At 36.5% G+C, this 19,281-nt stretch overlaps 3 protein-coding genes and 1 gene segment (V, D, J or C); 2 read left to right on the top strand and 2 right to left on the bottom strand.

Annotated features, from left to right (window-relative positions):
* Positions 1-19,281, bottom strand: part of LOC142160594 (uncharacterized) — a 326,893-nt gene that overhangs the window by 97,464 nt on the left and 210,148 nt on the right. The window lies entirely within an intron of this gene.
* The window catches only part of LOC142160770 (M1-specific T cell receptor beta chain-like), a 298,946-nt gene that overhangs the window by 160,821 nt on the left and 118,844 nt on the right, over positions 1-19,281 (bottom strand).
* Positions 1,136-3,088, top strand: LOC142160781 (trypsin-like). Its single transcript, XM_075215764.1, has 5 exons — positions 1,136-1,202; positions 1,379-1,529; positions 1,941-2,194; positions 2,596-2,732; positions 2,939-3,088. The coding sequence occupies exons 1-5, from the start codon at positions 1,163-1,165 to the stop codon at positions 3,086-3,088; spliced, it is 732 nt and encodes a 243-aa protein (XP_075071865.1). The 5' UTR covers positions 1,136-1,162.
* On the top strand, positions 10,128-12,735 carry LOC142160787 (trypsin-like). Its single transcript, XM_075215770.1, has 5 exons — positions 10,128-10,170; positions 10,350-10,500; positions 11,572-11,825; positions 12,243-12,379; positions 12,586-12,735. The coding sequence occupies exons 1-5, from the start codon at positions 10,131-10,133 to the stop codon at positions 12,733-12,735; spliced, it is 732 nt and encodes a 243-aa protein (XP_075071871.1). The 5' UTR covers positions 10,128-10,130.

Below are 19,281 nucleotides of genomic sequence, written 5' to 3'. Positions count from 1 at the left end.
GCTATGCCTCTCCCATTACATTAAGAAGGACACTGTGTCTTTGTTATTGCTGTTAAATTTGCAAGACATGAGAGTGATAGAAGCTTATGCAATACAGGCAGCCACTGCCCTTAGTACCTTACTCACTGGTGTCAAATAACATGCTTTTACACTGTATAAACATTTATACAGACGAGAGAATGGGCCCCCTTGGTTCCAATGACCCCATACTCACTTGCGCTTGTGGTCTAGAGCATTTGTGGCAGCATTATCTGGTTGCTACCTACTTTATATACCTCTAACCTACATGATTGACCCCCTATTGATATTGCAAGTACAAGTCTTGGTTAACACAGCCTATGAAATGTGAGGGACAATGAATGTTTTAATTATACTGAAAAAAAATGCACACATTACATTACACACATTTGCAGGAAACAAATGAACACACAGACAATATTTATGTTGTACTTGCCAACAATTGTGATCTACCCTCCTGGAGAGAGAACTCGCTGCCGAATCCTGGGGGCATGGGCACGCAAATCATATACATAAGCCCCGTCGTCCTGCTCAACAACACAATGTTTGTCCAGGATTAGGCAATTCACTGTGTTTCGAGTAACTAAACCCGTCCCCTATATTTTCAAATCTGCACTTATTTAGTCTACCTTGTATGTCCATACCATTAGATATTTACTAACCCATCTCTTCATTAGAGCTTACCCTACACCCAGCTATACTACCCACACTAATAAACCCTCACAAATGCTCCTCTTATTTCAGCTGCGCCATCTTTCAAGTAGAATGTAAACTCTACTATATTTTCATATCTGCATTTATTTAGTCTACCTTGTATGTCCTTGTATTAAGTATGTTCTGTATTCCCCACTGTCTGGTGCTGTGGAGCAATGTGGCTCCTGACAAATTAATAATAGAAATTGTATCCACAAGAAATATATAATATGGGAGAACATATAGAAATCTGTTTAATGTTTCTTGAATTTGCTGGCAAGGTCACTGATAAAGAAAGGTGTTATTAATAGCTAAACCTATTCTATACACATTAACAGAAATATTTCCATACATTGACATAGTTGTGCAATGTACAGGTAGTCAGTGTCTGGTAAAGGGTATAAAAACCAAGATTATTTCCAGCAAACCACTCACTGGATCCATCTCCACCATGAAGTTCCTTCTGATCTGTATGCTCCTCGGAGCTGCTGGTGAGTATGTGGATTTAAAAGTGATGCTCGTGTCACTCATAAGCTTTATTCCTATTACAGTATACAAATCTAATCATTTATGGGTTTCTTTATATTATTTTGCTTGTACTGTGAAGTTTAAATGTGTTATATTGTTAATGGTACAATGGTACCTGTCATTCTGTCTTCTTTTACAGCTGCTCTTGATGATGATAAGATTGTCGGAGGTTACACCTGCGCCCAGAATTCTGTTCCTTCCATAGTTTCCCTGAACTCAGGATACCATTTCTGTGGAGGGTCCCTGATTAACAATCTGTGGGTGGTCTCTGCTGCTCACTGCTACAAGACGTAAGTAGAAGAATTAGGAGATGTATAATAGTATTCTTTATTTATGGGAGGCTTCCTTTGTCGGCTGGTCACATAACTGGCTAGTTGGTTGTAACCAACATCACTAATTTTTAAATTTTTTCTTTAAATCAGGGATTTTTAATAATTGTATTTTAACCTTGTTATTTTACTGATAATGAAGTTTCACTTTGTGACTCATTGCATTGCCATGGGGAGAATAGTCCAGACTGTGTGGGCTACCGCTGAGCTGTGGTCTATTCTCACAGTACAGATTTGACATAATTGTATAACAAAGTTCTACTTCGTCACAATACAGGATCCATGTCCACTGTTGCCCCCAGATGCCTCAGATTTCTCTATAAATAGCTCTATGCTTCACTAGCTGATTGTCCTCTGTTTCCGTTCATCCAGGAGTGTTCAGGTCAGACTGGGAGAACACAACATCTTTGCAACTGAGGGCAGCGAGCAGTTCATCAGCTCTGCCAAGGTCATCAGACATGCCAGCTACAACTCCAGAACCTTGGACAATGACATCTGGCTGATCAAGCTGGCCTCCGCTGCCTCCCTCAATTCCTACGTCCAGCCTGTGTCCCTGCCCTCTGGCTGCGCAGCCTCCGGCACCAGCTGTCTGATCGCTGGCTGGGGAAACACACTCAGCAGTGGCAGTAAGTTGCAGAGCAATCACCAGAGTCCATTACTTCATAGGGACCTTGGCTGAGAGTAACTACTGTGTGTGATGTGTCCTTTACAATGTTAAAAAGTTCTTAAACATTTCATTACTTATAAATAAAAATATAATTTAGATGAACACAATCAGAAAATATTAAATCTAAGTGTGCCTTTGAAAAAACAAAATCATCTTATTAGTAGAAATATAAAGGCTTATTTCATATAATAAAGAAAAACCCAAGCAAATGGAATTCAGTGACATTGCTGACAATTATATGATAATGTGTCACAGAACAGTAGAAGTGACTGCTAATTTTGGGATGGACATTGATATATAATAGTGATATAAAGTATATGATGTAAGAATATAAAACAAGTCTGATTCCTTTTTCCGCAGCCAACATGCCATCTCTCCTGCAGTGTGTGAATGCCCCCGTCCTGACCGCCGCTCAGTGTAGCAATGCCTACCCAGGAGAGATCACTGCTAACATGATCTGTGTTGGATACTTGGAAGGTGGCAAGGATTCCTGCCAGGTAATTGTTACTGTGTTATCTCTATAGTACTGAGACAATGAAATCACTATCACTTGTTTAAGTTGTTTAATAAAGTTCAACAATTTTGTAAACTTGAGAAATGTGTTTTAGACAAACTGTAAGATGTCCTTGTGAGGTAACTTAGTGGTTTTGCAGAGTTGATCACGATTTGTATGAATTTGTAACAATATCTTCTATCTGCTCAGGGTGACTCTGGTGGACCCGTGATCTGCAATGGACAGCTTCAGGGTATTGTCTCCTGGGGATACGGCTGTGCTCTGAGGAACTATCCCGGTGTCTACACCAAGGTCTGCAACTACAACTCCTGGATTTCCAGCACTCTTGCCACCAACTAAACTCCAACATAATATATATATTCAGATCATTCCATCTTCTGTTTATCATCAAGACTTTCACTTGAAATAAAACTTTGTATTGTATGTACTGAATAAAGTTATTTCTTGATGGAAAAAAATGTTTTTGATAGTTTTTTTATATATATTTTTGCATATGGAGTGGGTATTGAAGCTTTTATATTAATGGTTACTTCTCAGCATATCAGATACCTGTCATTACAAAATGGACATAAGTTGAGACTCTAATAAGTAGTACACATGCCTTAAATACAACTGTAATTGTATAATATGGTTTCTGTATTAAATCAAACATGGAGGTAATAGTAGTGCATTTGCACTCTTTTCCCAATATTTACATCGTCTTGGTCGCTATGCAATTTTGTCCATCCAGGGTGTGGTCAGATGTCTTGCATGTATGTGCATCCCTACCCTCCCCCCATGCACACCCCATTTTCTATGCCAAGTTGCCAAGAGTAGACAAATGTAAAGAAAATAGTGGATATGAGCAGCTCTTCTCTGTTTTATTGAGAAGAGTCACGTCGAGAATTAAAGACCTCCCTCCTCTTCTCATCTCCCATTTTAGAACATACCGTATGAATGGAAATAGGCGATTTAGATAGCAATCAAGCTGTTTTTTTTATTGTAGTTTATTGATGTAGAGATCAGTCTGTTAGAATTGTGTGCTGCTGATCAGTAATTGGGTGTGAATGGGTTTAGACTGAGTAGTGACCTATGATTATTCTTAATAATATTATAGTATACTGTTATATATTTACTAGTACAAACAACTGAACTAGTATTTATTGGCTAAAAACAGGGTGCTATTGCTGTATGACTGAGCAGCACACATAAAAAATAATAGCTTGATAGCTTATTTGTACACTGAAATTTAAAGTTGATATTTGTGTGCTACATGAAAAAACAGTCAGTATTTAACTTATGTGCAAAACAGAACACTAATTTGCACCCCTTGCATTGTAACATGGTTTTGTCCAGGCGACTGAAATAAGATACCTCTTCATTTAAGATCCTTAATGAATCAGGCCCAAAGTGTAAGAAAGCCTGCTCAAAATCCAAACATGATTTGTCAATCTCAAAGAAAACATCAGCTCATGATGTAAAGAGGAGGATTAAGGGCCTGATTCATTAAGGAACTTAGGTAACAATTTGAGTAATTTTTTTTACTTAAGTTTTCTGGACAAAACCATGTTACAATGCAAAGGCTGCAAATGAGTTTATTATTTTGCATATAAGGAAAATACTGGGGGGTTTTTTCACGTAGCACACACATACTTGATAGCTTAATTGTGCACTGAAATTTAAAGTTGATATTTGTGTGCTACATGAACAGCCAGTAATTTCCTTATGTGCAAAATAAAAAAACTCATTTGCACTCCATGCATTGCAAAATGGTTTTGTCCAGAAAACTTAAGTAAGAAAATGTACTCAATTTTTTTTAACTTTCCTTAATGAATTAGGCCATTAAGAGATTATTTTCTGACGAATGTAGTGTGTAAAAGGACCTGTTGTAGCGCCTTACATGCGCACGCTATCCTCTTATTCTGTTCTTAGATACACTCGCTATAAAACTCACACTTTTATGTACTTTTCCTTACACAGTGTTGCCTTACTCAGTCTTTTGACCACACTAAATAATACAATCTTTACAGAAGTATTTATCCAATAATCACTGTATCTCAGCAGTACTTCACAGTATATATTCGTTATAAATAACCAATACTCACAACATATATATGTATTTAAATCAAAGTATTTTACTGTTAACACAGAAAATCTTGTATACACAGTTCACACATATATCATAACGTTGTTCAACATAACATAGTATATCAATATAAAATTAACCCTTGGTTCACCCCATTTTTTTTTTACACTATCCTTGATTTACATATGTATCCTTGATAAGAATCAGTATTTATAATATTGATTTAACTATTGCAGACATCCGACAATAGCTACACAGTTATGTGTATATAAATAGTTAAATCCACATTACAAATACACATATAGTTTCATGGATATATATATTAATGATACTTATCAAGTCCTTGTATCCTGGATCCGATTCTTTATCTGCAGTGTATGGAACATTCCTGTAGCATAGAATCCTTTCTTGTAGATTAGTGTAGGCTTTCTGTAGTATAGTGTATATATATTTTCTGTAGTATAGTGTAATGTATCTTTTCTGTAGTGTAGTGTAATCCTATAGAATAGTATAGTGTAATATATATATCTTTTCTGTAGTGTAGTGTGTCCCTATTAGTGTAGTGTTCCTATTAACCCTTTTCTGTAGTGTAGTGTATTTTCTGTAGTGTAGAGTAGTGCTCGTTGCCCAGGGGCAGGCAGACAGCAAGAGAAAGGGGGGAGTCCCGGTTCTGGACTTTTATAGTCCAGACCCAGTCCACAGTGGGGATTCTACTATGCAACTGAGCATGTGTGACCCGCGCATGCGCAGTTGTACCCGGTACGAGCACGTATGCCTGTAACCCGCAGCTCCCCCTTCACATAGTGATTTGTCCAAAAAATGGAAAACAGTTAACATTCTATACACCACCCGCAGTGACAAGACAAGGCTCAGACCATGTCTATTTTTTGCTAGTAAGGATCCTTCTACTGCAGGTACTGGCACATATACTACAATACCCATTGCAAAAGAGACTGCCCAACACAGTCATGAAACTTCCATAACTTCCCAAGCACCACCATCACGCTCAGAGTGTAGGTCTGTCACTGTCACCTCCAAAACAGCCAAATCAGGCTGAATAACAGCTTGGGCACTCACAGATTCCTTAGGAGAGTGTAAGGAGAGCTATGTGTGAGTCTGACATTTCAGATTCGGACATTGACAGCCTCCTTCCAAAATGTCTCAACCATTTGGAAATGTGAACCTCAAACTTACAATGAGGTTGAAAGCCCTCTAAAACCTTGTGAGCCACACACATATGGCAGAACTTTCCTGACTCATTTTCAAGAGTCATAAAACCAATTTGGATCATTCTGCCAAAAAACATACTGATAGGTTAATTGGCTGCTATTAAAAAAATTGCTCTTAGCCTCTCTCGATCTGTGTGTCTGTGTATGTTAGAGGATTTAGATTGTAAGCTCCAATGGGGCAGGGACTGATGTGAATAAGTTCTCTGTACAGCGCTGCGGAACTAGTGGCGCTATATAAATAAATAGATGATGATGATGATTCTGCCCCAGGGTGACAAGCAAGGGGGGTTGTCATAACCTGTATGACATATTTTTCTCATTGATGGTCCTTTGATGTGTAAATGGAATCCAGTGACAAACTTGCTCTATTTAGATAGTTGTTCAAAGTTTCTACCTAATCTATCCTACAACCAGATTGTATGGTCTAATCTGTTACAACCATTGTCTGACAACATTCCATTTACCTTAGATAAAACATGCAAACTTGTATCACTTATCCAATTCACTAATTGATATACTTACGCATAAAACTATATCTCAACACATCTACTTCTTACTAATATATATATATATATATATATATATATATATATATATATATATATATATACACACATATAAATATACACACACCTATCATTATCTATACTATTTTATTTCAAACAGTTTAAAATTACTACTACTACCTACTCAATTATATAAATTTTATTTAAACAATCACCTATATGGTAACAAAACTAATGACAGGAAGTTCAGGTTTAGTTGTAAAGAAGCATCAAAGATTGATTTTGTCCAAATATATTTCCAAAAAATCCCAGTGTTATACACCTTGCTGAAAGGTAGGCTCCTATAGCAGTTGGCTCCAGATGTGACATAATTCACTGCACGGAATTGTCCTGTATATATATTTTTCTATATTAGTTTTGTTTGGGAAGAAAATTTTATATAAATAAACTGTATTTTTAACATTCTCTCTTTGGTTAATGACCTTTCTTTATCTAGCATTTATTTAACCACATCTGGCAGTCATATATGGTCCTTGGTGATACCATCTGCTTCTTCCCACCTTCCTCCACTCTAAACAAATATCTGATAAGAAAGGAAACTATTACATAACAAAAAAGGGGGGGTGTTGGTCCTCTTTAGGTCAGGACTAACCTCAAATACTAAGTGCAGCAATTTATTGCTACCATATATTTAATTAGAGGGGGTGCTCTTCCAACTTGTTAAGGACAAGTAGTTTGACGAAAGCCCCATTCTGCAGCATATAACTATGTGTACAGATGAGGAAATAAAGTGTATTCATGGCAGGATAAGGATATTATTTTGTGAAACTGATTTTGAAGTTCGAAAGTGCCCCAAAACTATTGAATTCAGTCATCAAGCTAGGGAGCGAAGTCACAGAGTAGAAGATCGATGGCAGCATGTCGTCGGCAAAAAATATCAACTTACATTCTCTTTCACGTATTTTAATTCCAGAGATGTTAGGATTGGCTCTACTCACCCTCGCAAGAATCTCCATGCATAGGACAAAAGTCATTGGCGAAAATGGGCATCCCTGCCTAGTGCCATTCAGGATACCGAATGATTCAGACAAGGAGCCGTTAACTTTAATTCTGGCTAAAGGAGAACCATAAATGAACCATATTTTCAGTAGTGTCAGTATGCAAAAAATCCACTAATAAGTTCCATGTAGAAAGTCACTTTCGGTAACCAACAATATCCCTTATTTCAAGATTAAGAGTAACCACTGTGAATGTTTTGTCTCCTGACTCCAATTTGTGAAAAGTATAACTGTGTACAGATGAGGAAATAAAGTGTATGCATTGCAGGATAAGGCTAATAAAGAAACACGTTTGATTGGTGTATCATCTTTATTGATACAAGAATTTAATACAATCTGTAAAAATGGACATCAGTACATTGGTGGACACTTATAATACAGTTCAACAGAATGCATCCAGACCTCAACTTCCCAGACACTTTTTGCTGGTGAATCCTGGGGGTGTGGACACGCAAATCACATAATTAAGTCCTATTTCTTTGCTAAACAACACAATTTTTGGACAGGATGACACTATTCACTGTGTATCGTGTTACTAAACCCTCCACCTGCCCCTTCATTAAGGATGTGGGCAAGACACGGAAGGTTTCACTAATTTCCTGGGAGTCCGGGAGAATTCCCAGAAATGTGGTAGTCACTTGAAAAATCCTGAAGACTAAGCAACTATATTTCATGCACTGTGATATTAGCTTTTTTGTTTATTTGAATAGCGCCAAGTCGAAAAAGAAATATTTAAGACACAAATCTATTTTCCCGCAATATACCATTATTTGGTTATTATAACCATAATTAGGACCATAATCTAATATGGCTGTTATAAAAATGTTGTAAAGTGTATCACATTTCTCAAAATAAATCCAAACCCATTTAATTGTAGTCAAGTATCATGTACATTCACATGTACATCTTTTTAAGAAGGGATGCATTAAAAAGCATTTATAACATTTATCTAAACATTTTTAGTTCATGCTAAAATGCACACAAAGGACCTATAACGAGTGTGAGCACAGCTTGCAAGTAAGTTGTGCATTAAAAAGGGCACGGAACTTGAGAACTAGTTTATACTGAAATGCACACTAAGTACATGATACGAATCTGAGAACAACTTGCATGTAAGTTGCATATTAAAAAGGACACAGAACTTGAGTCTAACCCAAATCCATAAGGATTTAAATCTGAGTGTAAGTACGCCCTGTGTAAACGTTACTAGCCGTATGTTAACACACAAAATAGACTACACACGAGCATGTGAAATATAAGGTCACATCAGAACTCTATAATCCTTAATGAAAATATGGTTTGCTTAAAAAATATATTTTTAACCTTCAATGCATAAATATAAATGCTTTCATCTAGTCTATCATAACTCCATACACATATTCTGTGCTATCTAGAGGCGTGCATATGTGCAGTTTATTAAACAAAGACTATGCCATGACAGTCAACACTATCAATGAGCACTTACACTGCACTGTAGCTGGTGCAAATCATGTGTCTGAATCCAAGCGTACTTAGGAGAAACCGAAGACTTGAATCAGTTGTATCGGAATGCTCTCGACATGCCCTCACTGTACATTGCCTACAATAGTCTGCCTCTTCTCTAACCCATTCTGTCCCTCAAGTCATAAGCTGTAATAAGTTTAATTTGCATTCGGACATAAGTTGCATACAATTCCACTTCCTACCTCACATCATAAGCAGCAGCTATTTATATAGCGCCACTAATTCCACAGCACTGTACAGAGAACTCATTTAAATCAGTCCTTGCCCTATTGGAGCTTACAAACTAAATACCCTAACACACACAGACCGAGAGAGACTAAGGGCAATTTAATAGCAGCCAATTAACCTACCAGTATGTTTATGGAGTGTGGGAGGAAACCGGAGCACCCGGAGGAATCCCACGCAAACACGGTGAGAACATACAAACTCAACACAGATAAGGCCATGGCCGGGAATTGAACTCATGACTCATGCCCTTACAGACAAAATCAATACCATTATACAAGATATTTACTAACCCATCTCTTTATTAGAGCTTTACCTACAGCAAGCTATACTACCCACACTAATACACATATACTAATATACACCCTCACAAATGCTCATATTTTTTCAGCTGCGCCACCTTTCAAATAGAATGTAAACTCTACTATAGTTTCATAACTGCATTTATTTAGACTACCTTGTAGGTCCCTGTTTTATGTATGTCCTGTTTTCCCCACTGTCTGGTGCTGTGGATCAATGTAGCTCCTGACAAATTAATAAAAATAATAATAATTGTATCCACAAGAAAGATATAATATGGGAGTACATATAGAAATCTGTTTAATTTTTCTTGAATTTGCTGGCAAGGTCACTGATAAAGAAAGGTGTTATTAATAGCTAAACCTATTCCATACACATTAACAGAAGTATTTCCATATTGACATAGTTGTGCAATGTACAGGTAGTCAGTGTCTGGTAAAGGGTATAAAAACCAAGATTATTTCCAGCAAACCATTCACTGGATCCATCTCCACCATGAAGTTCCTTCTGATCTGTATGCTCCTCGGAGCTGCTGGTGAGTATGTGGATTTACAAGTGATGTCTGTGTATACTCATGAGCTTTATTTATATTACAGTATACAAATCTAATCATTCATGGGTTCATTTATATCATTTTGCTTGTACTGGTTGAAGTATAAATGTGTTATATTGTTAATGGTACAATGGTACCTGTCATTCTGTCTTCTTTTACAGCTGCTCTTGATGACGATAAGATTGTTGGGGGTTACACCTGCGCCCAGAATTCTGTTCCCTCCATAGTTTCCCTGAACTCAGGATACCATTTCTGTGGAGGGTCCCTGATTAACAACCTGTGGGTGGTCTCTGCTGCTCACTGCTACAAGACGTAAGTAGAAGAATTAGGAGATATATACTAGTACAAGTTAACCCGTGCATGATACTTATGCATTCTAGTCAAATCAAGCTACTTAAGGTGTTAAAAAGGTTCTTGTCATGCATTTGGGGCTAGGCCAGGCCTGCTCAGGGGAAGAGCGTTACTTCCCGACGTGAGCGCCCTTTTTTAACGTGGTTTTGTCCACAAGTCACCACCTCATCATTCTTCTCCATCACCTCATCCTTCATCTTCATCGCCACATCCTTAATCTCCATCGTCTTACTGTTCTAAAACCTCTCGATACACAACGTTTCTGCTAAACACCTTATCGCTGTGCTCAATTAGTCTTCCTTGAAGGGCAGTATTCATAACCTGCACTTTTACATCACTGCTTCTCCGTACTCGTGAAAATGCGACATACAATTGTCCATGACCAAACACAGGCTCTGGTAAATAAATACCCACACGGTCAAGAGTTTGAGCCATCAACTGGTAATTTTAGCCTTTAATACCGTCCCACGGGGGGAAGGGGTGATGATGGAAGTTAACTGTCTTCACTATTATAATTTTTTTGTCAAATAATGTCAGTATACCAAATTGGATGAGCCCTTTCTGAGAAAATAGTTTTTTCCACACACACAAACACACACACACACACACACACACACTAACACACACCGCTAGGCTTATATATATTAGATTCTTTATTTACGGGTGGCTTGCTTTGTCGGCTGGTCACATAACTGGCTAGTTGGTTGTAACCACCATCACTAAGCTGCTGATTTTGTTTAATTTTTTTAAATGGGGATTCTCGATAATTGTATATTAACCTTATTATTTTACTGAAAATTAAGTTTAACTTTGTGACTCATTGCATTGTCGTAGGGAATAGAGTCCACTGTGCTGGCTCCTGCTGAGCTGTGGTCTATTCTCCCAGTATAGATTTGACATAAATGTATAACAAAAATTTACTTCCTCACAATACAGGATCCATGTCCACTGTTGCCCCTATAATGCCTCAGATATCTCTATAAATAGATGTATGCTTCACTAGCTGATTGTCCTGTGTTTCCGTTCATCCAGGAGCGTTCAGGTCAGACTGGGAGAACACAACATCTTTGCAACTGAGGGCAGCGAGCAGTTCATCAGCTCTGCCAAAGTCATCAGACATGCCAGCTACAACTCCAGAACCCTGGACAATGACATCTGGTTGATCAAGTTGGCCTCCGCCGCCTCCCTCAATGCCTACGTCCAGCCTGTGTCCCTGCCCTCCGGCTGCGCAGCCTCCGGCACCAGCTGTCTGATCGCTGGCTGGGGAAACACACTCAGCAGTGGCAGTAAGTTACAGAGCAATCACCAAAGTCCATTACTTGATAGAGACCTTGGCTGAGAGTAACTACTGTGTGTGATGTGTCCTTTACAATGTTAAAAAGTTCTTAAACATGTCATTACTTATAAACAAACATAAAATTTGGATGGACACATTTAGCAAATATTAAATCTATGATCGTGTGCCTTTGAAAAAAAAAAACCTATTTAGTAGAAATATAAAGTCTTATCTCATAAAATGAAGAAAAATAACTCAAGCAAATGGAATTCAGTGACATTGTTGACAATTATATTATAATCTGTCACATAATAGAAGTCACAAAAGTAGATGTGGCTGCTAAGTGTGGGATGGAAATGGACATATAATAGTGGTATAAAGTATAAGATGGAAGGATGTAAAACAAGTCTGATTCCTTTTCCCGCAGCCAACATGCCATCTCTCCTGCAGTGTGTGAATGCCCCCGTCCTGACCGCCGCTCAGTGTAGCAATGCCTACCCAGGAGAGATCACTGCTAACATGATCTGTGTTGGATACTTGGAAGGTGGCAAGGATTCCTGCCAGGTAATTGTTACTTCGTTATCTCTGTAGTACTGAGACAATGAAATCACTATCATTTGTTTAAGTTGTTTAATAAATTTCAACAATTTTGTAAACTTGGGAAATGTGTTTTAAACAAACCGTAAGATGTCCTTGTGAGATAACTTAGTGGTTATGCAGAGTTGATCATGATTTATTTGAATTTGTAACAATATCTCTCCTCTGCTCAGGGTGACTCTGGTGGACCCGTGATCTGCAATGGACAACTTCAGGGTATTGTCTCCTGGGGATATGGCTGTGCTCTGAGGAACTATCCCGGTGTCTACACCAAGGTCTGCAACTACAACTCCTGGATTTCCAGCACTCTTGCCACCAACTAAACTCCTACATAATATATATATTCAGATCATTCCATCTTCTGTTTATCATCAAGTGTTCCACTTGTAATAAAACTTTGTGCTGTATGTACTGAATAAAGTTATTTTTTGATGAAGATATTTGTTTTTGATAGTTTTTTGTTATATATTTGCATATGGAGTGAGTATTGAAGCTTATATAGTAATGGTTACTTGTCAGCTATATGAAACAGACACCTGTCATTGCAAAATGGACATAGGTTGAGAGTCTAATAAGTAGTACACACGCCTTAAATACAATATAAACTGTAAATTTATATTATGGTTTCTTTACTAAATCAAATATGGTGGAAATAGTGGTGCATGTCCACTCTTTTCTCCATATTTACATCCTCTTGGTCGCTATGCAATTTTGTCCATCCAGGGTGTGGTCAGATGTCTTGCATGCATGTGCTTTCCTCCCCTCCCCCATGCACACCCCAATTTCTATGCCAAGCTGCCAAGAGTAGACAAATTGAAAGAAAATAGTGGATATGAGCAGCTCTTCTCTGTTTTATTGAGCAGAGTCACGTTGAGTATTATAGACCTCCTTGCTATTCTCATCTCCCATTTTAGAACAGACACATGTAGGGAAATTGGAAATTTAGATAGCAATCAAGCTATTATTTTATTGCATTTTATTGATGCAGAGATCAGTCTGTTAGAATTGTGTGCTGCTAATGAGTAATTGAGTGTGAAAGAGCTTCGACTGAGTAGTGGCTACAGATTGTCCTTAATAATATTATAGTATATTATTACATATATTCTGGTACAGACATCTAAAGTAGAATTTATTGACTAAAACAGGGTTCTGTTGCTTTATGACTGTCAGCAGCACATACCAAACAAAATTCTAATTATGTTTCTTGCTTTTAAGATACAAAGTGTTTGAAACTAAAACCAATTTTGTCAGGGGTAGCATCAGTGAGTGTGACAGCTGAAGTATTTAGTGGAGAAAAATAGGGAGCTGTATGACTGTGAGCAGCACCCCCCAAAGGTACATTATTTTCTTAATTTGTTTTTTCTTTTCAAATTCCAAATGTTCGTCTACCAGTGAAAGCAAGTTTTCTAAGGGGCACTCAGTGACAACCTGTTTATTAAGCGGACAAAAGCCAGGGTGTTGGTGGAGTGTGACCACCAGCATCCCACAAGAACCAATTGTCTAAATTTCAATTATATAATTGTGGGTGGTGCAGTGTCATAACAATTGTAAGGTTATTTCCTGCTTTCAATATCTCATTGGGAACTCACCTGTGGTGGTGTCAGCTACAATTAACTCCAAATTCAAGTAGCGTTACTCATCTTGTCAATGTCAACTGTTGATCATTCTAAAGATCAGAAGGATCTCAGTACCAGTACTGGCCGGTGGTAGTCATCAATGACACTGATGACACCGAAAAGGACTATACAGACGCAAAATTCGAAGAATGCCTATAAAATGAAAATGTAGACTTACCATAAAAATGACAGTGTACATCACCGACATACCTCCGCTGGCAATGTCGGCAGTTTGCATTTACGTCACTTAGCATAGTGACTTGCAGTTTTCTGCATTTAAAGCGGAAATGCCAACAGCCAAAGAATTTCTTATCTCATTTTAAAGTTACTTTTAGGGGCGTATTCAATTGTTAGCGTTAACGCTCTCAAACGAGCGCTCAAAAAATCTTAGCGTTAATACGGTAATTACTCGCGTGAGCGGCGAGCTGAAATTCCGCGAGTAAACTACCGTATTAACGCTTTTCGCGCGCAATATTACCGTATAAACGGTAATATTTTGTGAGCGCTCGTTTTTTGCATTAACGCTAACAATTGAATACCCCCCTTAGGGTTAGTATAAGGTTAGAGTAGGTGTTAGGATTACTGTTGGGGTAGGGTTAAGTTTAGCATTGCCGCTTCAAATACGGAAAACTTCAAGTCGCTATGCTAAGTGGCGTAAATACAAACTGCCGGCATTGCCAACAATCGGTATATAGTGAACGCATGTCACTGAGCTACAGAGTCATTTTTATGGTGAGTCTACATTTTGATTTTTTTAGGCATTCTTGAAATTGGATTTTTTTTGGTCGGTATAGTCCTTGTCAGTGTCATCAGAGTCGTAAATTGGTACCCAACCCGTACTGTCAGTAGTAGTACATTTTCCACGTCTACTAGTAAAGGAGGTCATGTGGAAACAAAGTGTTAGAAAACCTCCTCAAATCCAAACATATTGCTGACACAACTGAATGTCTGCACACACATAATGAGAGATTATAACCATAAAGTGAGGAAAGATGCTCATGCCACTGGGATCCTTCTCTTTTTGTCTTGCAATTCTGCCACTGTTACATTTGCTTTCTCCAATTAAATTCCAAAAATACTTAACCAGTCTATACTGTTCTCTAACTCCATCTCATAGAGTAAATTGTCAATCATCATATCTCCATCTATACATGTATTTTTTGCCAGTGTCAAATTCTGTCCTCTTAGTCTCTCCGAAACTGGAGTTTCAAATGCATTGTGAAGACAGATATTGTTGGGAACCAAACCTGCATCAATTCCATCTCGATTCCTTGCTGGCTGTCTAATGAACTCTGCTTCTTACTGTTGCTTGATTGTCAATGATGCCCTCTAAAGTTCAACATTTCTTGTGTGCATAGTCTTTCAACTTTTTTTAAATTATATTTACTTTATTTGCAATTTTTAGTGTCAGTATACAAAAAAACAACAAGATAACAACCGTTAAGTTGAATGTACAAAGTCACTTTCTGTATCCAACAATGTTAAGCAAGCACATATGAAACAGAATCAAGTAGAAAGAGGATATAAAGGTAGATGAGGGAAAGAACATGACGTTAAAGGGAAAAACAGGGGGGGAGAAGAGCATGGTACCAGGTGTGAAGTACGAGGAATCAATTTAATAGGTGAGGCCCATTATGATGGCAGTCGATTGAAGCTAAATTACTGATTTAAAAGAAAGGGAGCATCCTAAAAGTAAAATAATGCTTTGTAAGTAAGGGTGTCCTTAAATTCTATCCAAGGATACATGGTAGAGGAAAACTCTTGACATTTCTCCAGGCTTGATAGAGTGAGCTTGTCCATAAAAAGATAATAATTGATCCTGGTGAACCGTTCTGTGACAGAAGGGAGTACAGTGGACGCCAGTGAAAGAGAATGATTGCTTTTGTGGCATCAACCTTTTTGTTATAGGTAAAGCCCACCTTTCCTCATTAGCATAAACTAAAAATGTTTAAATGTTATAAATGCTTTTTACGGCATACCCCCTTGAAAAGTTGTATATGAATGTGCATCGTATTTGACTACAATTGAATGGGATTGGATTTATTTTGAGAAATGTGATACACTTTACAACATTTTCATAACAGCAATATTAGATTATGAATCTAATTATGGTTATAATAACCAAATAATTCTATAGTGAGAATTAGATTTGTGTCTAAAATATTTCTTTTTTGGCTTGGCACTATTTAAATAAACAATAAAACTAATATCACAGTGCATAAAATATAGTTGGTTAGTCTTCTGGAATGTTCGAGAGACTTCCCTATTTCTGGGAATTCTCCCGGACTTCCGGGAGAGTAGTGAAACCTTCTGTGTCTTGCCCACTTCATATACCAGAAAGGGAAAGAAAAGGGAAAGGGAATTGGTTCCGCACCAGGTTGGGGCCTTCCTCACTATAAATTTCTTATATTGCTATGCCGTGAGGGGGTGCTTCATTCAAAATATAATGTACATATAAGAAAAAAGGGACAAGAGTTGAATCTTAGAGTATTCTGGTCTCAAAGGTTACCACAAATAATTTCACTCAAATATTTTATTAGATCATATTAAAACACTATAGATGACCAGAAGAAATAGGCGAATATATATAAAAAATATGTAGTGTTAAAGTAGGAAAAAAAAGTGGTTAAGATATATAGATTGACCCTGTGGTGGGACTGATCCCATATAATGTGCCTTAAATCATGGACCTCACAAACCTTTAATCATTTATAATATTCTCAATATATAATTACTACATGGATTGGTAACATCATATGAGAATGTCCTGGTGCTTACTATTTGAATCGGGGGATAAGTGGATGTCATCCAAACTTAAATAGTTATATATGACACCCCTTATTTATATTCTTGTTATACATGTTCAACATAGTATGTCACTTTGTAACTATATGAATGCTTTTACACATTCAACATAGTTTGTCACTTGGTGATTGTATGTATTTATTTTCTATAAACCACAAGGACATACCAGTTCATCCAAACACAAACAGATATTATTCATATTCAATATGGTTTATCCCTTTATAATTATATGTATTTATTTTCCATAAGTCACAAGGACATTCCAGTTTATCCAATCAAATGCAGAAATTATATGTGTTCAGTTCCTATTGTTATGTATCTTTATATAGTGGATTACTTATAGTAACATATTGGTGTATCAATTGTCATTAAATTCTTAGTTATCCCTATCAACACCATCCAGGTCTTTCAAATTATGTAATAAGATCTTTGGCAATCAAGGTTGGTTATTTTAAATATTCCGATAATATCCCAAAGTGTGTGGCTATGTAATTAGTATAATACTACTTGTCGCCCTTCTGCATTGAAGGGTTACGTGGGTTGTCTACAAAATCATCATGAGGAGTACCTAGTATAGACTCATAGCCATCCACATGCACTTATTTATGGGATAAAACCAAACGACAAAACAGATCTCTTTGATTGGACGAGGCAATATTGTAAAACTAACTAGCGGCTAAGCTCTACAAGCAGTCCTTACCACCTCCGGCTCTGGCGTCACATGTCATGACGCCTAGCCCCGACGTACTTTTCGCCTATGAGGGCTTAGTTATGGGAAATTACACGTCTGTTACCAGGGTGGTTTTTTTATACTAATAGTGGCCAATAGTGGCCAATCAGCATCCTCAGACATTATTGATATGTATTTTGCCCAATCCTAAGTCACCAATGTAAACAATTAGTAGAACATCTATATTTTACATTGCCTGTGTATCTTATATATAACAAGATCAAGGGATTGTATTGTAATCATTTGATGCATTGGCAGTGCATAATTAAGTATATTAAAAACTATGATCGGTCAAAATAAAAATAAAGGTAACTGATCTGTCTTCCCTGTTAGTAGGGATGCATATTATTACACATGTCAGAGTATCTAACGAAAAGACAGAAATTGGGCACCCATATTGCTAATGCTGTCTATGACTTTAATTTTAGTATATTTATTTATTTATTTTATCATTCTATTTGACCTTTGTGTTCATTTATACTTTTATTTATTTTGTTACTTATTGTTTAATCTTGATTTTATATGTTTTATATCTCCCATTTATTATTTTTTAATTTTTTAATTTTGTATTATTTATTATTTGTGACTAATTATTTGTTCTTTATTTTTACTTATGTTTTACTATATAAAATGATTATATTACCATATAACAGGCTACCATATTGTGAAGTGAAAGTGTTGAATCATAAAAAAATCCAGGTGAGTGAATTATTTGTTATTTATTAATATTATATTTTTTATTTTTTATTTAGGTTTTGTTAATTATCTTGTGTTTTATATATTATATTATTAATCATCTATTATTTTAAATAGATAACTATATATATATATATATATATATATATATATATATATATATATATATATATATATATATATAATATTTATACTGTGTTTATGTTTTATTCTTTATTATTTTATTATCTAATATTTAATTTTTATATATTTATTTATTTTTTATTTTTATATTTTTATTTTCTATTAATTGTTACATTGTTTTTAAGTTTTTATTACTAATATAATAAACCTCTGATGAAACCGCTTACCAAAGAGGCGGAGAAACGCAGGCAAGCCTAGACAAGCCTTCCTTCCTTCCTTATTTTTCGTGTATACACGTTTTTACAGACATTAAAAGGAATTTGGAAACTTCAAATCTTTGGCACAACAATTATACCGCTATTCATTTCTAAAGCAGATCAATTGGAGTACTCGATAAAAGAGACCAGGAACTAACACTTGTCCCTGTAAGATATAATAATCATTCGGTTGTCAATAAGGAGACCCCTTCTTCTCTGCACTGAATAGTGCTAGAGCTCCATGTATAAACTTCTTAATTTCAACTGCGATATTGTATTATAAACCTGGGACTTATCGCTGGCAATTTCCTTGGATTGCTACTAGGATTTGTGAATTCATAGCTGAAGCATCAGTGCCTTATATGTGATCTTGTATGATTTTTTCATGTAGCACACAAATATCAACTTTAAATTTCAATGTACAAATAAGCTATCAAGTATGTGTGTGCTATATGAAAAAACAGTCAGTATTTAACTTATGTGCAAAACAGAATACTAATTTGTACCCCTTGCATTGTAACATGGTTTTGTCCAGGAGACTGAAATAAGAAGTTTCTCAAGTGTTAAGATCCTTAATGAATGAGGACCCATGTGATTAATAAATATTATTAGTGGAATGATCCCTTTACTAAATTGAGTAAT

Source organism: Mixophyes fleayi, chromosome 6 (assembly GCF_038048845.1).
Source record: "Mixophyes fleayi isolate aMixFle1 chromosome 6, aMixFle1.hap1, whole genome shotgun sequence".
Taxonomy (NCBI): domain Eukaryota; kingdom Metazoa; phylum Chordata; class Amphibia; order Anura; family Limnodynastidae; genus Mixophyes; species Mixophyes fleayi.
This window is presented reverse-complemented; position numbering and strand designations above follow the sequence as displayed.

Coding starts and splice junctions, on each gene's coding strand:
- LOC142160781 (XM_075215764.1), top strand. CDS start 1,163: ATGAAGTTCCTTCTGATCTGTATGCTCCTCGGAGCTGCTG. Junction 1,530..1,940: donor GCTGCTCACTGCTACAAGAC/GTAAGTAGAAGA, acceptor CCGTTCATCCAG/GAGTGTTCAGGTCAGACTGG. Junction 2,733..2,938: donor GTGGCAAGGATTCCTGCCAG/GTAATTGTTACT, acceptor CTATCTGCTCAG/GGTGACTCTGGTGGACCCGT.
- LOC142160787 (XM_075215770.1), top strand. CDS start 10,131: ATGAAGTTCCTTCTGATCTGTATGCTCCTCGGAGCTGCTG. Junction 10,501..11,571: donor GCTGCTCACTGCTACAAGAC/GTAAGTAGAAGA, acceptor CCGTTCATCCAG/GAGCGTTCAGGTCAGACTGG. Junction 12,380..12,585: donor GTGGCAAGGATTCCTGCCAG/GTAATTGTTACT, acceptor TCCTCTGCTCAG/GGTGACTCTGGTGGACCCGT.